This window comes from Aythya ferina, assembly GCF_964211825.1.
Source record: "Aythya ferina genome assembly, chromosome: 24".
Taxonomy (NCBI): Eukaryota; Metazoa; Chordata; class Aves; order Anseriformes; family Anatidae; genus Aythya; species Aythya ferina.
Window position 1 is genome coordinate 3,697,154 of NC_140322.1, and position 18,710 is coordinate 3,715,863.

Sequence of the window (18,710 nt, forward strand, 5' to 3'; positions counted from 1 at the left end):
GGAAAACTTGAGCAGAGTATCACAGCCCCTCTGTGCTGACGCTCGTTTATTGTTCCGCAGGCAAAGTCAGACATCACTTGGATAGAGAAAGACCTTGAGGACTCAGCAGACAAGGTAAGAGAGCCTGCTGCAGGCGGTGCCTCCAGGAGATGCGTGCGTGCAGTTCACGCTCGGTGCCATGGCAGGTGGTCCCCGCAGCCTCACACGGGCACATGTGCGAGGGCGTGAGCAGAGCTCACAGGGACCTCAAAAAAAAAACAACCTTTCCTCACAGCACGCACCTAGCGCCCCGTCTCAGCTAGGTGGAACTGCTAATACAGAAAGCAGCGATTAGTCACCTGCTCACATGACATCCTAGACTTGACTTCATCCTCCTCCTCCTTCCTCCCCACACCAAACCCCTTTCCGTGCTGTCACTTTTGTCTCCTGCAGCTTTCTGATCTTGTCAGCTTGCTGGGGCGGGGGCTCCAGCGCCGTAGCTACATGGGTGTACCGTGCCTTTTCCTGACCGTGTTTTACGGGCTCTGCTCCCAGGGGCTGATAGCACGTAAAATTGGTGTGGTCGGAACAAAATTTATCAGATCTTCGAGAAAGGGCACTGGGTTTGCGTGCTGGTTGGGTGCCTGCAGCTCCTGCGTGGTTTCACCGAGCAACGTAGAGCTGCCTGGGAAGTGGAAGCTCGTCTGCGGACGGGATTTCTGCTTCACTGGGGCTGTGGCTGAGTGTGGTGGGTGTCAGGAAGAGCTGGGTCTCGCGAGGACTCCTGTTCATGGCTGTGCCGTGCTGTTTCACGCTGCTCTCTGGCACCTACTCAGCCTCCCAGTGACTTTGGACCTCATCGCCTGTTGTTGAGGTTCCCTTTGTAGAGCTGGGACCAGCTGGCTCCTGGTATGAAATCATTTTGTTATCGGTTATCAAAGAACACGGTGCAGGGCGGAGGAGGGAAGACATTCATAGTCTCTCTGGGTCCAAACCAAGATCCTCTTTTGAAACCCTGCACTCCGGAGGATTTCAGAAATCAATACTGACACGGAGTTATTTCTAATTGCAAAGGTGTGTGGGTGTCATTTTACTCATTTCAAGGGGTTTCTGTCTTATCTGCACTCTCAAGGGTGTTGCTGCAGAAGACATCTGTCTGTCCTGACCCACTGCAAAGGTCAAAGGGAAACGGGTTTGGAAGGGGAATGAGGCAAAAAGGGTTGGTTGGAAATAAAAAGGAGAAAAATAAGCTAAATACCTCTCTTCTGTCCTGCCGGTACATTTGAGCAGCAGTGTGTTCAGACGCTGTCTGCTCCAGAACTGCCTTTAAAAATAAAACACCTTGCATGGAATTGCCCAGGGTGGCTCTTGGCTAACTCCACCATCCCCAGCAAGGGTTCACATCCAGCACAGAGCTAGCGAAGGCCTAGATGCAAACCCCAGGAATTTCAGAGGATTGTCCATGGGATTGGTGCACACAAATCCTGCTGTGAGTGACCCATCACCCCCATGCAAGTGCAAGAGCAGAGACGTGCAGCTTTCCTAAGAGCTGTCACACTTCTGTGTGGGGTTTCTTCAGTGTTTCTCTTCCTTTTAAAAGAGTAAGAGGTTCCCAGAATACTCCCCTGGTGTGGAAATACCCCCAAAGTGTGAGCCTGACATGAGATTTGTGCGGTACGAGGTGGAAGTCAGGCTTCAACCTAGCAGACCACGCACATTTTCTGTGTTGTTCGAGCGGAGAAACCAAAGGCGAACAAGGAGCCGTAAGAATTGTTTTTCTTAAAACCAAAACTAAAAAAAAAAAAAAAAAAAGCCCCAACCACAAGCCCTGTTGCTGGGGAGCGGGAGCGTGAACCTGCCTCGTGGTGCGACCGAGTCGCTCGTCTCCACTGCGCATCTGCCAGCGGGGCTTTAACCACCTGCAGCTCCTCCATCCGCCAACCTCCAGCGCGCGGGGGCCTCCCTGTCCCCGGCAGCCGGCCGGCAGCGGGGCTGGGCGATGTTGAGCGGGATGGGAGAATGGAGAGGGACCCTAAGCTTCCTCGCATCTGCACCTTCCTCAAGCTGTGGCTGCACAGGAAACACCGAGCGAAGCCCTGCAGCCTGCAGCTGCCTGCCCCCAGCCAGCTCTCCAGCCCGGTCAGTATTGCCAGCCGCTCGCTCAGTTTGCCAGGGGGCTGCTTTGCTTCATTTTGGGTCGCTCCTTGCTCAGCCAAGGCTTCAGATGAGTTTTCGGAGCAGCCTGGTTTGCTTTTCTTTTTGCTCCTCGTGGAATAGTTCATTTTGTGTTGCCATTAAGCAAGCTTTGAAGCCGATGGTGAGAAACCTGGTGCAAGTGAAGGCTGTTAGTGCTACAGGTTAGTGGCACAGAGGTGCTTTTGTGCTGGAGACTTGTTCTGGTGCGCAGCGAAACAAGCTGCTGGAGCTGGTCTCCAGAGCTGCAACCACTGAACTGCAAGTTACTGGATGAGTCCCTGGGGGAAGCTCCCTCGTGTCAGCAAGATGCCAAACATCTCAAAGATGTTCTCAGAAAGCTATCCACAGCGTCTCCACAGATGCCGCTTTTGGTCGAGTTGATGTGTGTGCGTTTGCTGCTGGGCTCTGGCTGGCAGGCTGTGCATGCAAATCTCTGCCCGCCGGGAGATGCAGCTGGGGCTGCTGAAACCACTCGCAGCCACACAGCCGGTCATGCCGTGGGCCGAGGACAAGAGTTCCTGCGGCTGTGGTCCAAGGATGGGTCCAAATGTCTCGGAGGAGGACACGAGTGTTTATTTTAAGTGCTCCTCTCTGCATAGGTGTGTGAGGCTGCAGGGTGAATTACGCTCAGTTACACAAGTGCTGTTGCTGCATAGACTTGGTTTGTTCAAATGTCTTCATGAAGATGGCAGGAGGGGAGGGAAGAAGCCCTGGCAGCCTGCAGCCAGCCCTGTGTTGATGCAGCTGCCCCTCAGGGTGTTTGGGATACCGGCTGCTCCTTTTACTGTGCTTCTGCACCTGAATGCTCTGACCACGAGGCAGGTGGGGTGGTCAGAGCCCCTCGTGTGTGCTCACAGGAGCGTTCCTACAGCTCCCAGCTGGTCCCATCCCGGGTATCCCAGTGAGAGGGACAACCTGGAAGGACCACAGGAGGAGCGCGAGCCTGTGGGGTCCTCTGGGCTAACTGCTGGCAGGAATGGGAAGCTGTTTGTAACCAGCTGTCTGCCACGGGCTAAGCCTCTGAATGAAACCAGAAGTGCAAAGCGGGTGGTTTAAGCTGAGAGATGGTATGGAGTGTGAGAACTTGTTGGCACGGGGGTTTTAAGGGCTTGACTGCGGTCACTGAGGTGATGGTAAGAGCAAAAGGCAAGACAACGTGGGGGGAGCTTCTGTCCTGTCCTCGTACCTGTCTCATACACCCCCCTCGTGCTGTTCCACCGAGAGCGTGAGCTTCTGTGCCACATCTTAGTGTCTGAACGGTGCGGGATCTTGAGACAGCAGAGCTACCAACAAACACAGACCAAAGCCACTTCCTAATCTAGACAAAAGGCAAACAAGAGAGTGGGAAAGGAAGGGTGCGTGGTGCCGTCCTGCAGGTAGGCGACCACATCCGTGTGCTCGGCGCAGCCGCCCTCCCCAGGAGGTGTGCGAGGGTGGGGAGGGGGCCGGGGTTCAGCGTGTGTGGGAGGCGGAGGCTGAAGCTTGGTTCCTGTTGTTTTTAAAAGCTGCTTTAACGAGGCGGCTTCCAGAGCACGTCTCTGAATAGTTTTAGAAAAGGAAGTCTGATTTTTCCCCCCCCACCACGCTTGGCAAGAGGAAAATCTAAATAAGAATCCCAGCTTTCTGGTGCTCTGTGATGGCCACACCTGCCCTAGGCTTGGAGATCAACCAAGTTTCATGCCCTTTGGAACATAATTGCTGGGCCAAATAGCAACCAGACCATGGCTAACACTGGGTAACGTGGGGCTGAAGTGCTAAGAAAGCTGGACTTGCCCTCACAAGACGTGTAACCACAAGGGGTTTCTGGCCTGAGTAAGGCTGGTGTCTGTAGCAGTGGGTAGTTGGCTCCAGCTCTCCCCATGGGCTGTAGGGGAGGTGCTGGAACAGGTCTGGAGCAGAGGAAACCTAGGTGTAGACCCACTGGCTAGGTGTGATCCATGAGAAGTAGAAGAAAAGGCACAGCTGCAAGGCTGGAGGTGTGGAAGGTCTCTTCCTGCTTGGAGGTGGAAATAGGAAGCGGCACGAGGTGCCTGGGCTTTATGCACCAGGAGGGTGGACAAGTTTTGCTGGGGAAAGGAGGTGTTTGTGCATCACCTCGCTGTCCGTGGCTGTCCTCATGCGCTCCTCAGACCACTCTGGTCTAGCTTCATTGATAAGTTTATTCTAGGTACTGCTGATTAGGTCTCTTTTCCATTTTGTTTCTTTTTTTCTTTCTTTTTTTTTAATAAAAGAATGTGTTTTAAACAAAACATGTGCCAGAGACCTTGGCTTCCCCTCAATCTTCTTGAAGGCTTGAGTCTGTTAAAAAGCATCATCTGTATGTGCTGAAGATGCACTAAGACTTATGTTGCAGAGTTGCTCAGATTGCTGAGCAGATGGGCTCCAACATGTCTGATTTTTGCCAGCCCTGGCCGTGTTTTGACAACAGTGCTGTATTTTTGTGTTGTGGGATTTTTAGTGGCATAAACACTCCTGTTTTTGCCACCAGTGCCTTAAAAAGGAAGGTGCTTTTAAGCACTCTTCTGAAATGCAGTTCAAAGAAAGGAAAGGACAAGGGAGCGTAGCGTTTGGGGAGAATGTGGGATATTTAACAAGGCTGCCTAGTAGAAGCCTACTGGTGACTTATTTGTTCCAGATGTTGAAGCCAGGAGCTACCTGTGACAAGCACCAGCTTTTATGGTTCTCTCAGATGTGGTTCCTGTGAGTCTGCAGCTCCAGTCCTTGTTCCTTACTTGGACAAGGCTTTTTTCCCCTTGTTCAGGAGTATATTCCCAATCAACTGTCCCCTCTTTTTCAGGGTGAAGGCGTTGTGAAGGAAATCAACATCACGCACCATGTGAAGGAGGGCTCTGAGAAAGCCGACCCTTCCCAGTTTGAGCTTCTGAAGGTTCTGGGCCAGGGCTCTTTTGGCAAGGTGAGCTGAGTTCTTCCTGTGCGTCATGCCAGATAAGTGATCTTCAGAGAGATGACAAAAGGGACTGTCCCCAGCGTAACCACCTTCCTGATTCTCACCAGATCGTGGCAAAGGAGAATCTGACTGATAAGCCCACTTAGCAAGTGGCTGCTTCTAATTTGGAAGGCAGCTGGAGAGATGCCTTCTCATAAAGGCCAGGCTGTATGACCAGAGCTCCCCTGTAAGTCTTTTTTCAGATGATCAGGAGGAAAGAAGTAGTATCCTGCTTGTGAACGCAGGTGTGGCACAAGGCAGAGGGACCTCCTGCAGCCCTCTAGCAGGCTGCCAGACTGCTTGGTCGCACTGAGGACCTGGAGGGCTGGGGCTTGCCCCTCTCTTCTCAGAAACGATGCTGTGAAACAGGGCTGGGTTTGGCCCCTGTTTACAGTCCAGTTTCCCTTCTGTGAAGGGTGAAGGAAGTAGCCTGTAACTCTTATCTATTTCAAAGTTCAAGCAGTCCAGGTCTTTTTGCAAGACCGTCTGTTCCCACGTTAAGTCTTCAGCTTCGTTTCAGTCAGTTGCCATCACCAACAGTGAGGGCTCATGCAGCAGCAGCAGTGGGCTTTACTGCAAAGAATGGCAGAGGCTTTTTGAAGCTGTCTAAAACCAGGCAGTACGGCACACCAGGGAAGGGAAGGAGGTAAAAAAAAACAACAGCAAGGATTTCTGAACAGTGAGTTGCTCTTGCTGTCAAACTGGCGTGTCACCAGGAGGCTTTGTGGTACGTCAAAACATCACGGTGAGTCTCCCGGGATGTTGGACACCGAGTGGCAGGAGCTGAGAGTAGGTGGGGTGACTTCTGTAGTGGTTGCTTCAAGCTAGGAACACGAGGCTGCTCAGGACACTTAGTCACAGCTCCCAGGCATCAGTCACAGCCCCATGATAACTGCAGGAAGGAGCAAGAGGTGTGGAAGCCTGGTGGACGAAAGTGCAGAATAAAAGCATGAGTGCTGTAATGGCTGGAGACAGGGTGTGAGACATCCACACACAGCACTTCCCTGAAAACCTCATGGGATTTGCCACTCTGGGAGGCATCCAGCTCCTGGTGCTAATGTTTAGTGCTTAGCTCGTGTGTTCTTCTTCTGCCTCAGGTTTTCTTGGTGAGAAAAATAACACCACCAGACAGCAACCATCTCTATGCCATGAAAGTGCTCAAGAAGGCAACACTGAAAGGTAGGAGAGTCTTACTGTGATGCTCTTTTCTTCCATGTCCTACAAATGGATGGCGAGTGGCACTGGGAAAATGTCACAGCAGTCACTGCTGGCCCTGGGGTGATATGGCTGAAAGAGAAGTATCTTCACCTCAGTCAGAGGTAAAGATACCTTGTCTTTCTGTATCCAGGAGACCACTGTTGCAGTGCTGGAGGTAGAATCTGGAGGTAGATCTGCATCAAACCGCCTGATCTTTTTAGGACTAGGGGCAAGGCTGGTGCTGGGGTACTGTGTGCCTTTCTCAGTGCCTGAGCTGTTCCTCTCCTTTCCCACAGTGCGTGATCGTGTAAGGACAAAGATAGAAAGGGATATCCTGGCTGATGTAAACCATCCTTTTGTGGTGAAACTCCACTACGGTGAGTGAAAAACCAGCTGGGACACTGGGAGAGGGTACCTAGCTGTGCTTCCTGCCTGAGGGCTGCAGCTCTGAGCAGACACTGACTGCTTTTAAGCACAATAAAGACTCTGCTCCAGGTGTGCCTGCTGTGAGCAGGTAGAGAAGCATGAGGCAAGTTGGAGGCTGCTGAGAGATTCTCATGGTCCCTAACAGGTTTCAGATGCTGAAATGGTGAAGGGGCCTTTATCAGTCTGCATCCCTCACTGGCTGTGCTGCTCCGGAGCCTTCACAGTCCCCTTAAAGCAAATCTTTCTCTGGAAAGGCCTTTGGTCTCCAGCCCATTCTAGCAGTTGAATGGGGAACAGGGCATTGACCAGGAGAAGAGGTTTAAACATCAAACCCTTGGGATTAAAATATTAATTCAGGAGAAACTGAGAAAGCAGAGTTAACTGGTCAAGCCAGAGTAGGGCAGGATTAACGCTCTGACTCTGGGGAAATTGAAGATGCCTTCTTTCTCTGTAAAATGACCAATGTATCTCTCAGTAGGGCATCACTGGTGGCAAGGGAACAAATCCTACATAAAATGACACTTTTGTGCGGTGCCAGAGTCTTACTGGTGAGCTTCCCTTAAAACATTATGGGCAGGCTATCTCATTTACCCCAAATAATTAGCCCTACCTGTGTGTAACCTACTAACAATGGAGGGCATCTGCACAGCTGAAGCCACTGGGATTTAAGTGATTACTGTAACACCACTGAGCTTTCTCTGAGCAGAGGGGTCTGATTCCTGCTCTGGCTTGTGTTTCAGCATTCCAGACAGAGGGGAAGCTGTACCTCATCTTGGATTTCCTCAGAGGAGGTGACCTTTTCACTCGGCTTTCCAAAGAGGTGGGTATATTCTGGCATCGTGGTGGGTTCCTGGGGCTCTCAGTTCACATGCACTTAGTTACCTGGAGAAGCAATTGACTCCTGCAGAGTCTTTGAGAGGGGTAAAATCCTCCAACCTGCTGCTAGCCCACAGCTGGCAAGAGGAGAGGATGTCTCAGGAACCCTGTCCTCTGGCAGAAAAGCACCAGCACAGAGGCAGCTCTCACCTCCTCAGAGGCTTCTGCTGAGCATCACATTAAGAATGAAACCAAGCACGTGCCGTGTTCTGCTGTGGTGTTGTCTAGATGTGTTTCACTGGGACAGGGTGAGGACATGAAACGGGAGGGGCAGCAAGTTGTGCCAGATGAAGCCAACTGGGAACATAACCTGGTTAATGTAAACATTGAGGGGTTTTGTTATTTTTTTTAAACTGTCTGCTACCTAGCAACCTTGTTTGTTTGAGTATTGATGCTCAATTGATGCTCTAGGGTGGAGGGCAAAACCTGTGAAACTTTGGTCTGAAAAAGCAGAAGGGAGAAATATGGGTGTGAAAGCAGCTGCCTGGGTACAGCTGAAGTGGTCCTGCTGCCAGGGTTATAACCCCAGTGCCTGTCTGCTTCCTCTCCCTTACCGCAGGTCATGTTCACGGAGGAGGATGTGAAGTTCTACCTAGCAGAGCTGGCTCTGGGACTCGACCATTTGCACAGCCTGGGAATCATATACAGGGATCTCAAACCGGAAAAGTACGTGTGGCACAGCTGAGCCAGGGATCCGAGTTCAGTCCTGAGCCTGCTGTCAGAACCCAGCCTTGTTCCACACAGCCAAAGCTGACTAACGCCCCCAGGCCAACCAGATGGGAGGCAGCAGAGCAGATCAGCAAGGCTCTTGCTCCTCACATCAGCAGTTACGGCCAGGAGCACTGTGGAGGCAGCATGTGTGCACCACATGTCTGAGCATTAATCCTGAGCCAGCTCTGGGCTCCAGCTTAAGCAATTGAGAGCCCTTGGAGGGAAAAGGCACCACACGGGGCCTCTGAAGAGGTGCATAGTGGCTGCATGACTCGGTTGTTCTTACCTGGGATATGTGGGGGATCAAAGGTGCTGTAACCTGCTGCCTCATTTGTTCAATGGGAAGTTGAGTGTGTAGAGAGAAGGGGGCTGCTTTCTCCTGCTTATGCTTTGGTGATGGAGTTTGAAGTGCTGGGGTTGGAAGGAACAAATAACTTTCCTCTCTGGAGTTCTAGGAACATCTCTGATCAGCCTCCAAGGCATGTGCTGGTTCTAACCAGGCTTTTTGCAGATAATAATGTTGTTTTGTTTTCTTTTTTTCATCTACACTGCAGCATCCTCCTGGACGAAGAAGGACACATCAAACTCACAGGTAAAGCACTCCACAAAAACACTGTGCTCCAGCAAGCCTGGTTCTTAATACAGAGCTTTGCTTCGACCTCTCCACTCTGTCAGAGCAGATGGGTACATGCTAATGGTTTTTCTCATACGTAGATTTTGGCTTGAGTAAGGAGGCTATTGACCACGAGAAGAAAGCCTATTCCTTCTGTGGGACGGTGGAATACATGGCACCAGAAGTCGTGAACCGTCAGGGCCATTCCCACAGTGCTGACTGGTGGTCTTATGGGGTCTTAATGGTACGTACCAAACCGTGCCTTCAGAAATCTGGCTGCTCAGCAGCTGCTCAAGAGCTCTGAAATCCCCTTGCATGATTCTGCATGTCTATGAGATGTGCTGACCTGGGGATGTTCTCAGTGCTCCCTGGAAGGACTCTGCAACAGGCTGCTCAGGCAATGTGGGCTTGCAGCCAGGCATGCCCGTTTCTCAGGGGATGCAGAGCTCCTGCGGCTGTCCCGGTGCTGGGCTGTGCAGCGTGGGGTGCACGTGTGGGCATCCGTGTCAGCCCCAGTGCCGGGCTGGTGGTTGCTGTGCGGATCTGGTGCCACCATCTGGCAGCTGCTGAATCCAAGGGCTCCTAGGAGCAGGCGCTGGCTTGAACATATCCCTGCTACGAACTGATACCAGGCTCCCTTCTGAGAATATGATGTCTGCTATCTTACTTCAGAGCTAGGCTTTTGATCGCTTACAAGGCTCTTTCTAGCTTTGGAGAATTCCCTGCTGAAGGTGTAACGAGATCTGTGCAGCCCTCAGACTTGCTCATACATGTGACCTCCCCTTGTTCTCTTTCCCTCCCAGTTTGAAATGCTCACTGGCTCGCTGCCGTTCCAGGGGAAGGATCGTAAGGAGACAATGACCCTCATCCTCAAGTAAGAGGAGTTTCTCTTCCGTGTGTGTATAAAGAGGGCAAGCTTGCTGCTCTTTCTCTGAGCATGTTGCAGTTTGGGACTTCTCACAACTTAATGGTATTATGTGGAGAGTGGTTTGGTATCAACAGTTAGTTTGAAGGGTGCAGTATAAAATGCCAAACAGATTGTTGTACTTTCAGGGGTGGAGGTACTACAGTTGGCTTGTGGGTTGACTTCTTTAAACCTGCAACTGATTGCATAACTTCCTCTCTAGAGCAAAGCTGGGCATGCCTCAGTTCCTGAGCTCTGAAGCACAGAGCCTCCTGCGAGCCCTTTTCAAAAGAAATCCAGCCAACAGATTAGGTAAGACATTTTTTGTTTCTGAATACACCTGATGCTGTATCTGGGCCTCTCACGTCCTAGTGGGTCAGCAGCATGTTTGCACTTGTGCTGGGTTAATGGGCTTGGTTCATTACAGCCAGGTTCCCCGTAATACCTGGTTGTGTTGCATACGTGCTAATAGCCTTCGCCTTGTTGGTGGTCCTGATTAAACATTTCGTGCTCCACGGGTGTCTCTTTCAGGTTCTGGTCCAGATGGGGCAGAAGAGATAAAGCGCCATCCTTTCTACTCCACTATTGACTGGAATGTGAGTATCAGGAATTCAACAGCAAACTTCCACACCACACAGCACCAGTGCTGCACCTCTCTTGACTGGAGTAATTGCAGTTCTGCTGCTTGCAGCCTCACCGGCCATGGCAGCGCTGCCAATCTGTGTTCCCATCTATTCTAATTATCCTTCCTGAAACTACAGTGCTGTTTGCCATGCAAGTAACTGTCTCATACCTGAGTTGCCTATGATCTCACCCTAAATTTCCTGATTTCTCAGAAGTAAGGTGCAGGTTATAGCTGGGGTTTGGCACAATAGGAGTTGCCTTGCATGGAGTAGGAAGGACTCAGGGAAACGTTTCTGGCCAGGTGATGCGTTGTTCTGTACAGAGAAGTAGGGCAATAACTGAATCTGCATTTCCCAGTTGCTTCTGGCCAACTCCCTGCTTTACCACGGAATTTTATTTCTTCCCTGTTTTCCCTTACTTCAGAAGTGATTTTGAAGAGCAATCTTTTAATGCTTTCGAGGCACCCAGCAAGCTGCTAGAATGAACCTCCAGCATTGCTGTCAAGCTCATTTCAAATTTTTGCTAGAAGAAGCAATTTAAAAAGGATACTTGCGGAGGTGCTGGGATATGAATGTCCTCCTGGGGCATTTCCTCTGGCTGTCCCTGGAGGCACATGTGACAGCAAAGCGTTAATGGTGGTTAGGAAGCAGTAGAAGGGCCTGGTGAAGTAAATACTTCATGGATACTGCTTTTGGAGTGGGGCCAAGTTGCACATAGCAGACTTTTTTTTTTCCTTGAATGCTGTATTGTGGGTGGTAGAAATTCATAGTATTTCTCCACAAACTGACTCAAAAGTACCCTCCTGGCAAAGAAGTCATCCCCCAGACTGCTGAGCTGTAGTTAAATACAAAGTCACGAGGCTGCTTCTGGTTCTGCAAAGTCTCTTACCCTCTCATTCCTAGCAGCTCTTTGCACCCTTCTGAGTGCACTGACTATCAAAGCACTTTCAATCTGCCTTTACTTTGCAGAAGCTGTACCGAAGAGAAATCAAACCTCCCTTCAAGCCTGCAGTAGGCCAGCCTGATGACACCTTTTATTTTGACACAGAATTTACATCACGTACACCAAAAGGTTTGTATGAATTCATGCAGCCAAAGCTTCCTGTGTGGAATAATACTGTACGGATTATTATGGGATTGCCTATGCCGTTAGCACAAGGTTTGCCTCCTTTTAGTGCTGCCTGCTTCAGGTAGTGGCAGCAGTGAGGAGTGCTAGCTGTAGACATGCAAAGTGTTATTGGTGAGCTCAGAGCTGCGTGGTACGGCTTTTGTCTGGAATAACCTCAAGAGGAGCTGTAGCTTCTGGGGAGCAAGGGGAAGGCTTCTGCTTCCACAGGGCCAGCCTTTCTTAAGTTTTCTTTCAAATCCTGTTGCAGATTCCCCAGGCATTCCCCCTAGTGCAGGGGCCCATCAGCTCTTCCGAGGCTTCAGTTTTGTGGCGACAGGATTGATGGAGGATGGCAAGGTGAAACCTGCCCAGCCCCCTCTGCACTCAGTGGTACAGGTAAAAAGTGGGACAGAGGAGCAACTGTGCTGAAGCTTCAGTAACTCTGCAGAGAACTCCAGAGGGGGGTTGCAGGACCCGTGTGCTGTTTGGAGCAGGGCTAAAGGAAAGCCTGCGACCGTGTTATTCTGTTTTGAATTCTTGCATCCTGTTGTTCTTTCTTTTCTATTGACTGTCATGGGCAAAGGTCAGCAGGGCACTTCGAGTCTGTTTGCTTTCCTCTCTCCAGGCAGACCCGTGCTAGTGGGAGGTCTGTGCAAACGCTTGCAGGTTGCAAGGTGCCACAAAAATGCACCATGCTAGATGCAGATAGCGTTAGCCTACTGACCTATATTTGCCTTGTTCTCTTCTCCTCCCTCTTCCCAGCAGGGAGGAGAAGCTGTGGGATGTAGCAGACAGCAGTCTGTCAGTTTGCTCTGCGTTGCAGTTAACTCATTGAGTTGCACAAACTGTTCCCTGAACTCTTCCAGCTCATCTGCTCTCCACTCTCCTGTTGCAGCAACTGCACGGCAAGAATGTCCAGTTCAACGACGGCTACGTGGTGAAGGAGGCAATTGGTGTTGGCTCCTACTCAGTGTGTAAACGCTGCATTCATAAAGCAACCAACATGGAGTACGCAGTCAAGGTCTGAGATTCACACTCCCCTGAACTCCCCTGGTAGATTTCTGTTCATCCCCATGATGACCAAAATAATACTAAAGAATAAAATTGCCTTCCCTGCTTGTGTGGGGCCTAAATGTAAATTTTTTGCTTGTATAACAGCACAAGCTTTCTTACCTAGAAGTAGTGGGGAAACAGCGTTCCCCTCTCTCATGGAGGGAGGACAGCTCTTGCCTTTCTTTGCAAAGCTTGCTGTGGCTATGCCAGATCTTAGCAGATAACCTAGACATAAACTTTGGGGTCTGGGGACACAAAACCATTGAAGCAACTGGGGGATTTCTTGAGCTTATTGCTATAGAGGGCAGGGGACAGGGAATAGATATAGTACTATATATCTGCAGCACTCTAAACATTCAGCTGCTTTGCTCTGTCCTGGCTGCTTCCCCATCCAGTTGTCGCTAATGCTTGTCTGTACTCGTGCAGGTTATTGACAAGAGCAAGAGAGACCCTTCTGAAGAAATTGAAATCCTCCTGCGATACGGGCAGCATCCCAACATCATTACCTTGAAAGATGTGAGTGTAACCTGAATGACTTCTCGTGTGTATGTTTATATGTTTATGAAGTGCAGACCAGTCTGCAGGGCTCAGAATGCAGCTCCAGCATGGGCAACCCAATGGCATTGCTCCTCGTTATCACTTTGGGGTGGGGAAACATCCACGCAGTACAGATCCCACCATGCATTGTGGGCTTCTGTCTGCTTCTTGGTGGTAGAAATACAAAACGGAAGCTTGTGAAGCAGTTTTTGATTAACCCCCTCCATATTTGCTTTGCTAGGTTTATGATGATGGGAAGTATGTGTATCTGGTGACTGAGCTGATGAGAGGAGGGGAGCTGCTGGATAAAATCCTCAGACAGAAATTTTTCTCAGAGAGGGAGGCCAGTTCGGTCCTGCACACGATCTGTAAAACGGTGGAATATCTGCATTCTCAAGGGGTGAGTATGGTTACATCTGTTTTCTTAGGCAGCTGCTGGGCATTGCACTGCACTTCCTCTCCTCCAGGGAGTAACTGTGCCTGTCAGGACTATTGTTTCTTGTGTTGCTGTCTTGGCAAGCCAGATGTGGGGCCAGAGCAGGGGCTGAGTATCTTGATGCAGCTCCAGCCCTATGTTTTCTTGGGGTATGAGAATGGCACTTTCTTTTCTCTGCAGGTAGTTCACAGGGACTTGAAACCCAGCAATATTCTCTATGTGGATGAGTCAGGGAACCCTGAGAGCATCCGCATTTGTGACTTTGGCTTTGCCAAGCAGCTGAGGGCTGAGAACGGCCTTCTCATGACTCCTTGTTATACTGCAAACTTCGTGGCACCCGAGGTAAGCAACTTATGGACTTCAGTGGCTCTCACTTCCCTCCCCAAGACTGTTCTCTTTCTGCACAGATAGGTCTAACTCCTGCCTGTTTTGGCATATTAGGTAATAATAGGTAATTACAGAAATAACAGCACTTGGAGTACTGAACAAATGTGGGGGCTTCAGCGCAGTTGCAGTGCAGTCCTCCAGCTTGCCCTGTCCTTACCTCTGCAGCTGCTGGGGGCTTTGCTTAGGGCAGTGAGACTTTAAAATCCAGTGATTTTTGTAGGCTGCTTCTCTTCCTGATTAACTGACCTGTCAAAAGAGGTGGGGTTATTTTCCCTTTGTGTGTCTTGGTGTGGAAGAAAGAAAAAGCTGAGAAGCAATGGAACATACATGCAGTGTCACCACATCGTAACTTCTTTCCCGCTTGTCATTTTGATGTGGCTGGGGGGTTTCCTCTGTTCCATGAAGCCAAGGTCTGATGGGAATGCTGACCTTTAGTCCCTGACTTTGCTGTTCAGCAGGGCTTTAGAAGCTTTGCATACAGACTACATGCAGGGGTCACGCCGCTCTTTGCAAGCTGATAGGAGCTCAACAACAAGAGCTAAACACTTTTTCTCCTTTGCTTACTCTTTCCAGGTACTAAAGCGGCAAGGCTACGATGAGGGCTGTGACATCTGGAGCCTGGGAGTTCTCCTTTACACAATGCTTGCAGGGTAAGTGCCTCCATCGTGTTGGAAGGCAACAATGGAGACCGATGCCCTTGCCCTGAGCCATGCTCTCCTCGTGGATTACTGCTACCTGGAATCCCTCCCTGGCCTGGGTACAGGACAGTAACTCACACGCTTGTTCTCTTCTCTCCTCAGCTGCACTCCATTTGCAAACGGGCCCAGTGACACTCCGGAAGAGATCCTGACCCGAATAGGCGGGGGGAAGTTCTCTGTCAGTGGAGGCAACTGGGACACTATTTCTGACTTGTCCAAGGCACGGTTTGATATTCAGCTGCATCACATTAAAGGGTTGGGGTCAGGCACGGCCAGTTGCTGTGAGGCGAGTTCAAAGCAGGTTGGGGAGGGAGGGCAGAAGGGAGAGGAGAAAGGCAGCGGCGTAGCTTCTACCCCATCCACAGCTTCCCCATAAACAGCTCAGCAGTGTGCCTCTGCCTGCTTTGTTCTAGCTCTGGTTGTGAATATTTGCATGCAGCACCAACCTCATGCTTGAGCCATGCTGGGTTTGTTGCTGTGTTATACCTCCCAGGCCCACTGGGAACATATTTTATACAAAAGGGGATTGATGTCTGGGGTCCTTAAACTTGGCCTCTGAATTTAAATCCTAATTTGGGAGCAGGTGGGTGGTATTTTTTCCTTTAAAGTGTGAAGTCTTCTCAAGTCTGACTTTCCAAACGATGCCTTTAGGATCTGGTATCAAAGATGCTTCACGTAGATCCTCACCAGCGCCTAACAGCCAAACAGGTCCTGCAGCATCCGTGGATAACTCAGAAGGACAGCTTACCCCAGAGCCAGCTGAATCACCAAGACGTTCAGCTTGTAAAGGTACAAAATCTGCGCTGGGTTCCTCATATACCTTGGGCTCTTTGGAAAGCAGTTGTCCTGCTAAAACCTTGGTGATAGCATTGTGGGCAGAGCAGGGTGGAAGGTCATAGAGCTCTGGGCCAGGAGAAGCAATACAGAGCTTTTTTAGCAGGAAAGCTTAGGAAGAAGGTTCTTTAACTGCATGTCAATAAGGGAGGGAGATTTAAAGGAAAAAGAAATGCTGCTGGCTTTGGGGGTGTGGCGACTGCTCCCTCATCTTGTAAAGCCTCTTCAGCATCTGAATGACTTCTCGTGCCTTCTCTCCAAGGGGGCGATGGCTGCCACCTACTCTGCACTGAACAGCTCCAAGCCAAGCCCCCAGCTGAAGCCCATCGAATCTTCCATTCTGGCACAGAGGCGGGTGAAGAAGCTTCCTTCCACCACACTGTGAAACCGGGGCAGCCTGCAGCAGCGCGGTGCAGTGCGGTCACCAGACTTTGCACGACCTACTGAAGATGGGGGGCAGGAAACTGGGTAGTCAGTGCCTGCAAAGGAGCTCCCTCGAGGACTTTTTCTCAAATCCACGTCAAGGCCAAGTGCCTTCCGCCCCGAAAGACTTGTTCCTCCTTGTGTGGACTGATCTTTGCTGAGAGAACTTCACTGTAAAACTTTTTTGAAGTGTAAATTGTCAATTTTTAAAGACATCCATCTGTGTATATGAGAACTAGAATGTATAACTGATGTCAAGTGGCACTAAAAAGCAGCTCTGATTCACCCTTTCTCGTGTAGGGCCAGATACTTGTTGTAGCTACATCATTTCTTGGAATTGATCTGTTTCAACGCCAATGCAGCTGGAAGACTGCAGAATGTTTGGGTTTTTAGGCTTTGGGTTTTTCCTCCCTTAAAGCTCTGGCTGCCCTTCCCAAAGTCAAACTTGCAGCCTCCCAGCCAGCAGCACTTGTGTTTGTAAAGACCTTCTTCCCCCCCCCTCCACCTCACTGTGCGTGTTCAGAGTGTAAGGTTGGTTTTCAGACTCAGTTTCTTCCTTTTCCTTCTGCCCTCCCCTGGGCCACGCAGCAGTTCTCTGAACAAAATAAACCCCGTGTTTTCCAGACCCTCCTGTAGATGCTCAGATCTCCAGAATACCTGCTAGGTTTGGCTCATGCCTTCCCCCTGCCCTCCCGTCTTCATGTGAGCTCATCCCAGGGCTCCCTGGGGATCCTGGCGCCCAGGCAGGTGTGGACAACAAAGAACCTTAACCTCAGCAAAGCTGGGGCTTTGGGCTCGCTCTTACCCTCGTTGGTTTTCCTTTCACTCTGCAGGAATCTGTGAAACAAACCATCCTTTTTTTTAATTTAACTTTGTTCTACAGCTGGTAACTCAGGGTTTCTTTCTGAACTGTACAATAAACGTGTCACTCAGTTGATGTTATTTTACTGACTGACTTCTAGCTGCAGAATAAGCGACCCCAGCCCTTTCCCCCTGTCATGTGGGGATAACGACTCTTGGCTGCCTCTTGGGAGAGCTGCAAAGCTTTTTCATCTGGCCCTGTGATGAGAAAACCAGCAGTGCTGTAGTTGGGCTGCGTGTTATGCCACCTTCCCTCAGGTGCAGTACGTCACTTTGCAGCGGGAAATAACTAGAATTAATTGTGAAATAAGGCAGTAATCAACATGAAAGGTGGCAGGATGTGGGCTGTGGAGGGGAGCTTCTCTCAGGACACTTTAACATTCATAGAAACCAATGCTTGGAGGTAAACTGTGCTAAAAATCTATTCCAGACCTGTTCTCACTTGCAGGGAATTGCTAGAACTCTCCTGGCTCGGTGGTGGCTGTTCCTCGGGAGGAGCAGGAGAGCTATGGAGACTGCAGGTGCTCAAGAATGCGACTGAAGTCAGTAAATGTTCTCATATGAATTTCTTCTACTTTGGCCTGGTCATATAATGAGAGGGGACACTTGCTTGTTGCTTTGTCCTTTTGCTTAGTCCTGGTTGACTCTAAAATGGAGAATTCAAAAAAAATCTCTAAAATGTACAGCTTTCTTCTTCCTCCTCCACCCTTACCCAGGCAGGTCCTGTTTTACTCTGGAGCAGCCAGCGAGAGGCTGCAGTAGGGATTCTTTCAATATTTATTCCAAGTGCTGTCCTAGTGCCCAGTGCCTCTGAGAGGAGAAGGCCAGTGTCAGTGCGTGCTCCATCCCCTCACTGGGATTGCCGCAGCCCCCAGCAGAGCTGGATTTAATGCTTTAAGGCTGGATCGATGCCCTTGATCTGCCTGTGCTGGGTTTACTCTGCTGTGCTTTGGGAGTCAGCGAAGATAAATTGATGGAGTGGCATCTGTTGTAGCAGAGGTGTTTGCTCTAATACGCCCAGTGGTTTCCTTGCATCAGAGGGGCTTGTCGGGGATAACGGGACTTTGTGCTGAAGGCAGCAGAGTCCTGGCTGCGCACGTTGCCTTCCCTTACAATACCTGCTCCTGGCACGGCGCTCGTACTGCTGCCAGTGAACCTGCCTTACGTTCACCGCTGTGTGCTGACTGGTGCCAGTGGCAGTAAATGTTGGGTACCTTAAAGAAGTGCAGTCGCTAGAAACAGCTTTGTGTGGAGCCTGGGTCTGCCATAGGTTGAAGCAGGCACTGCAGGAACTTTTTGGGCTGTTTCCTGCCTTGTGCTTCAAGGGCTGGTCTGAAGCAGTCGGATGGCAGCGCTGGTCAGGACAGTCTCAAACCAAACGTTCCCCCTGCTGGAAGGGTAGGCTGCGTGTCTGTGTGAAACCGTACGTGGTGTCTGAACACCAGCCAGGAACAACGCTGCGCCCTGGGCGTAATTCTCCCTGTGGTATTGGTGCTGCGAGGCCAGCTGGGGACAGCTCCACGGTGTTTAGGAGACCAGGGACAGGGGCGCTGAGCCCTGCGGTCACAGCCAGCTGTCCCCTGGGCCCGCCGGCACCACAGAAGGGCTGCCCCTTGCTCTCCGGGCTGTTTTTAGCCAAGTTGTTACGAGCGATCCTTCTGTAAGTTAAAAACTAAGTTTTAATTTTTAGCTCCAAATCAACAAAGTGCTGTTACTTTTTTAATTCCAGTGCTCAATAAAAACGGACTTGTTGATCTTTCTGTGTATGAGAACTGTAGGCATTTGTATGGGCCCCCCTTTGTGGTTTTCCCCTGACAGTATTAAACCTTCCCCAAAATACAGCTGGGACCAACTGCTGTCATCTTAATTGAGATTGCGTTACTTGGGCTGCAAGAGGGGCC

At 50.4% G+C, this 18,710-nt stretch overlaps 1 protein-coding gene across 11 annotated transcripts in view; it reads left to right on the forward strand.

The window, feature by feature from the left end:
- RPS6KA1 (ribosomal protein S6 kinase A1) overlaps positions 1-16,890 on the forward strand; it is a 41,961-nt gene extending 25,071 nt beyond the window's left edge. For 5 of the 11 annotated variants that reach the window (XM_084497196.1, XM_084497192.1, XM_084497198.1 and 2 more), the window contains 21 exons: positions 61-114; positions 4,973-5,089; positions 6,220-6,301; positions 6,616-6,696; positions 7,486-7,565; positions 8,181-8,287; positions 8,887-8,924; positions 9,047-9,189; positions 9,749-9,819; positions 10,073-10,161; positions 10,381-10,445; positions 11,442-11,544; positions 11,849-11,976; positions 12,476-12,601; positions 13,060-13,149; positions 13,412-13,570; positions 13,787-13,948; positions 14,567-14,643; positions 14,794-14,911; positions 15,343-15,480; positions 15,788-16,890. In XM_084497196.1, coding sequence (XP_084353322.1) covers positions 61-114; positions 4,973-5,089; positions 6,220-6,301; positions 6,616-6,696; positions 7,486-7,565; positions 8,181-8,287; positions 8,887-8,924; positions 9,047-9,189; positions 9,749-9,819; positions 10,073-10,161; positions 10,381-10,445; positions 11,442-11,544; positions 11,849-11,976; positions 12,476-12,601; positions 13,060-13,149; positions 13,412-13,570; positions 13,787-13,948; positions 14,567-14,643; positions 14,794-14,911; positions 15,343-15,480; positions 15,788-15,910 — 2,151 coding nt within the window. In that variant the 3' untranslated portion in view covers positions 15,911-16,890. Of the gene's footprint in view, positions 1-60; positions 115-1,872; positions 2,119-4,972; positions 5,090-6,219; positions 6,302-6,615; positions 6,697-7,485; positions 7,566-8,180; positions 8,288-8,886; positions 8,925-9,046; positions 9,190-9,748; positions 9,820-10,072; positions 10,162-10,380; positions 10,446-11,441; positions 11,545-11,848; positions 11,977-12,475; positions 12,602-13,059; positions 13,150-13,411; positions 13,571-13,786; positions 13,949-14,566; positions 14,644-14,793; positions 14,912-15,342; positions 15,481-15,787 lie in introns of those variants that run through there. The other 6 variants (XM_084497202.1, XM_084497199.1, XM_084497193.1 and 3 more) reach the window with 3 other exon arrangements.
- The last annotated feature ends 1,820 nt before the right edge of the window (positions 16,891-18,710 follow it).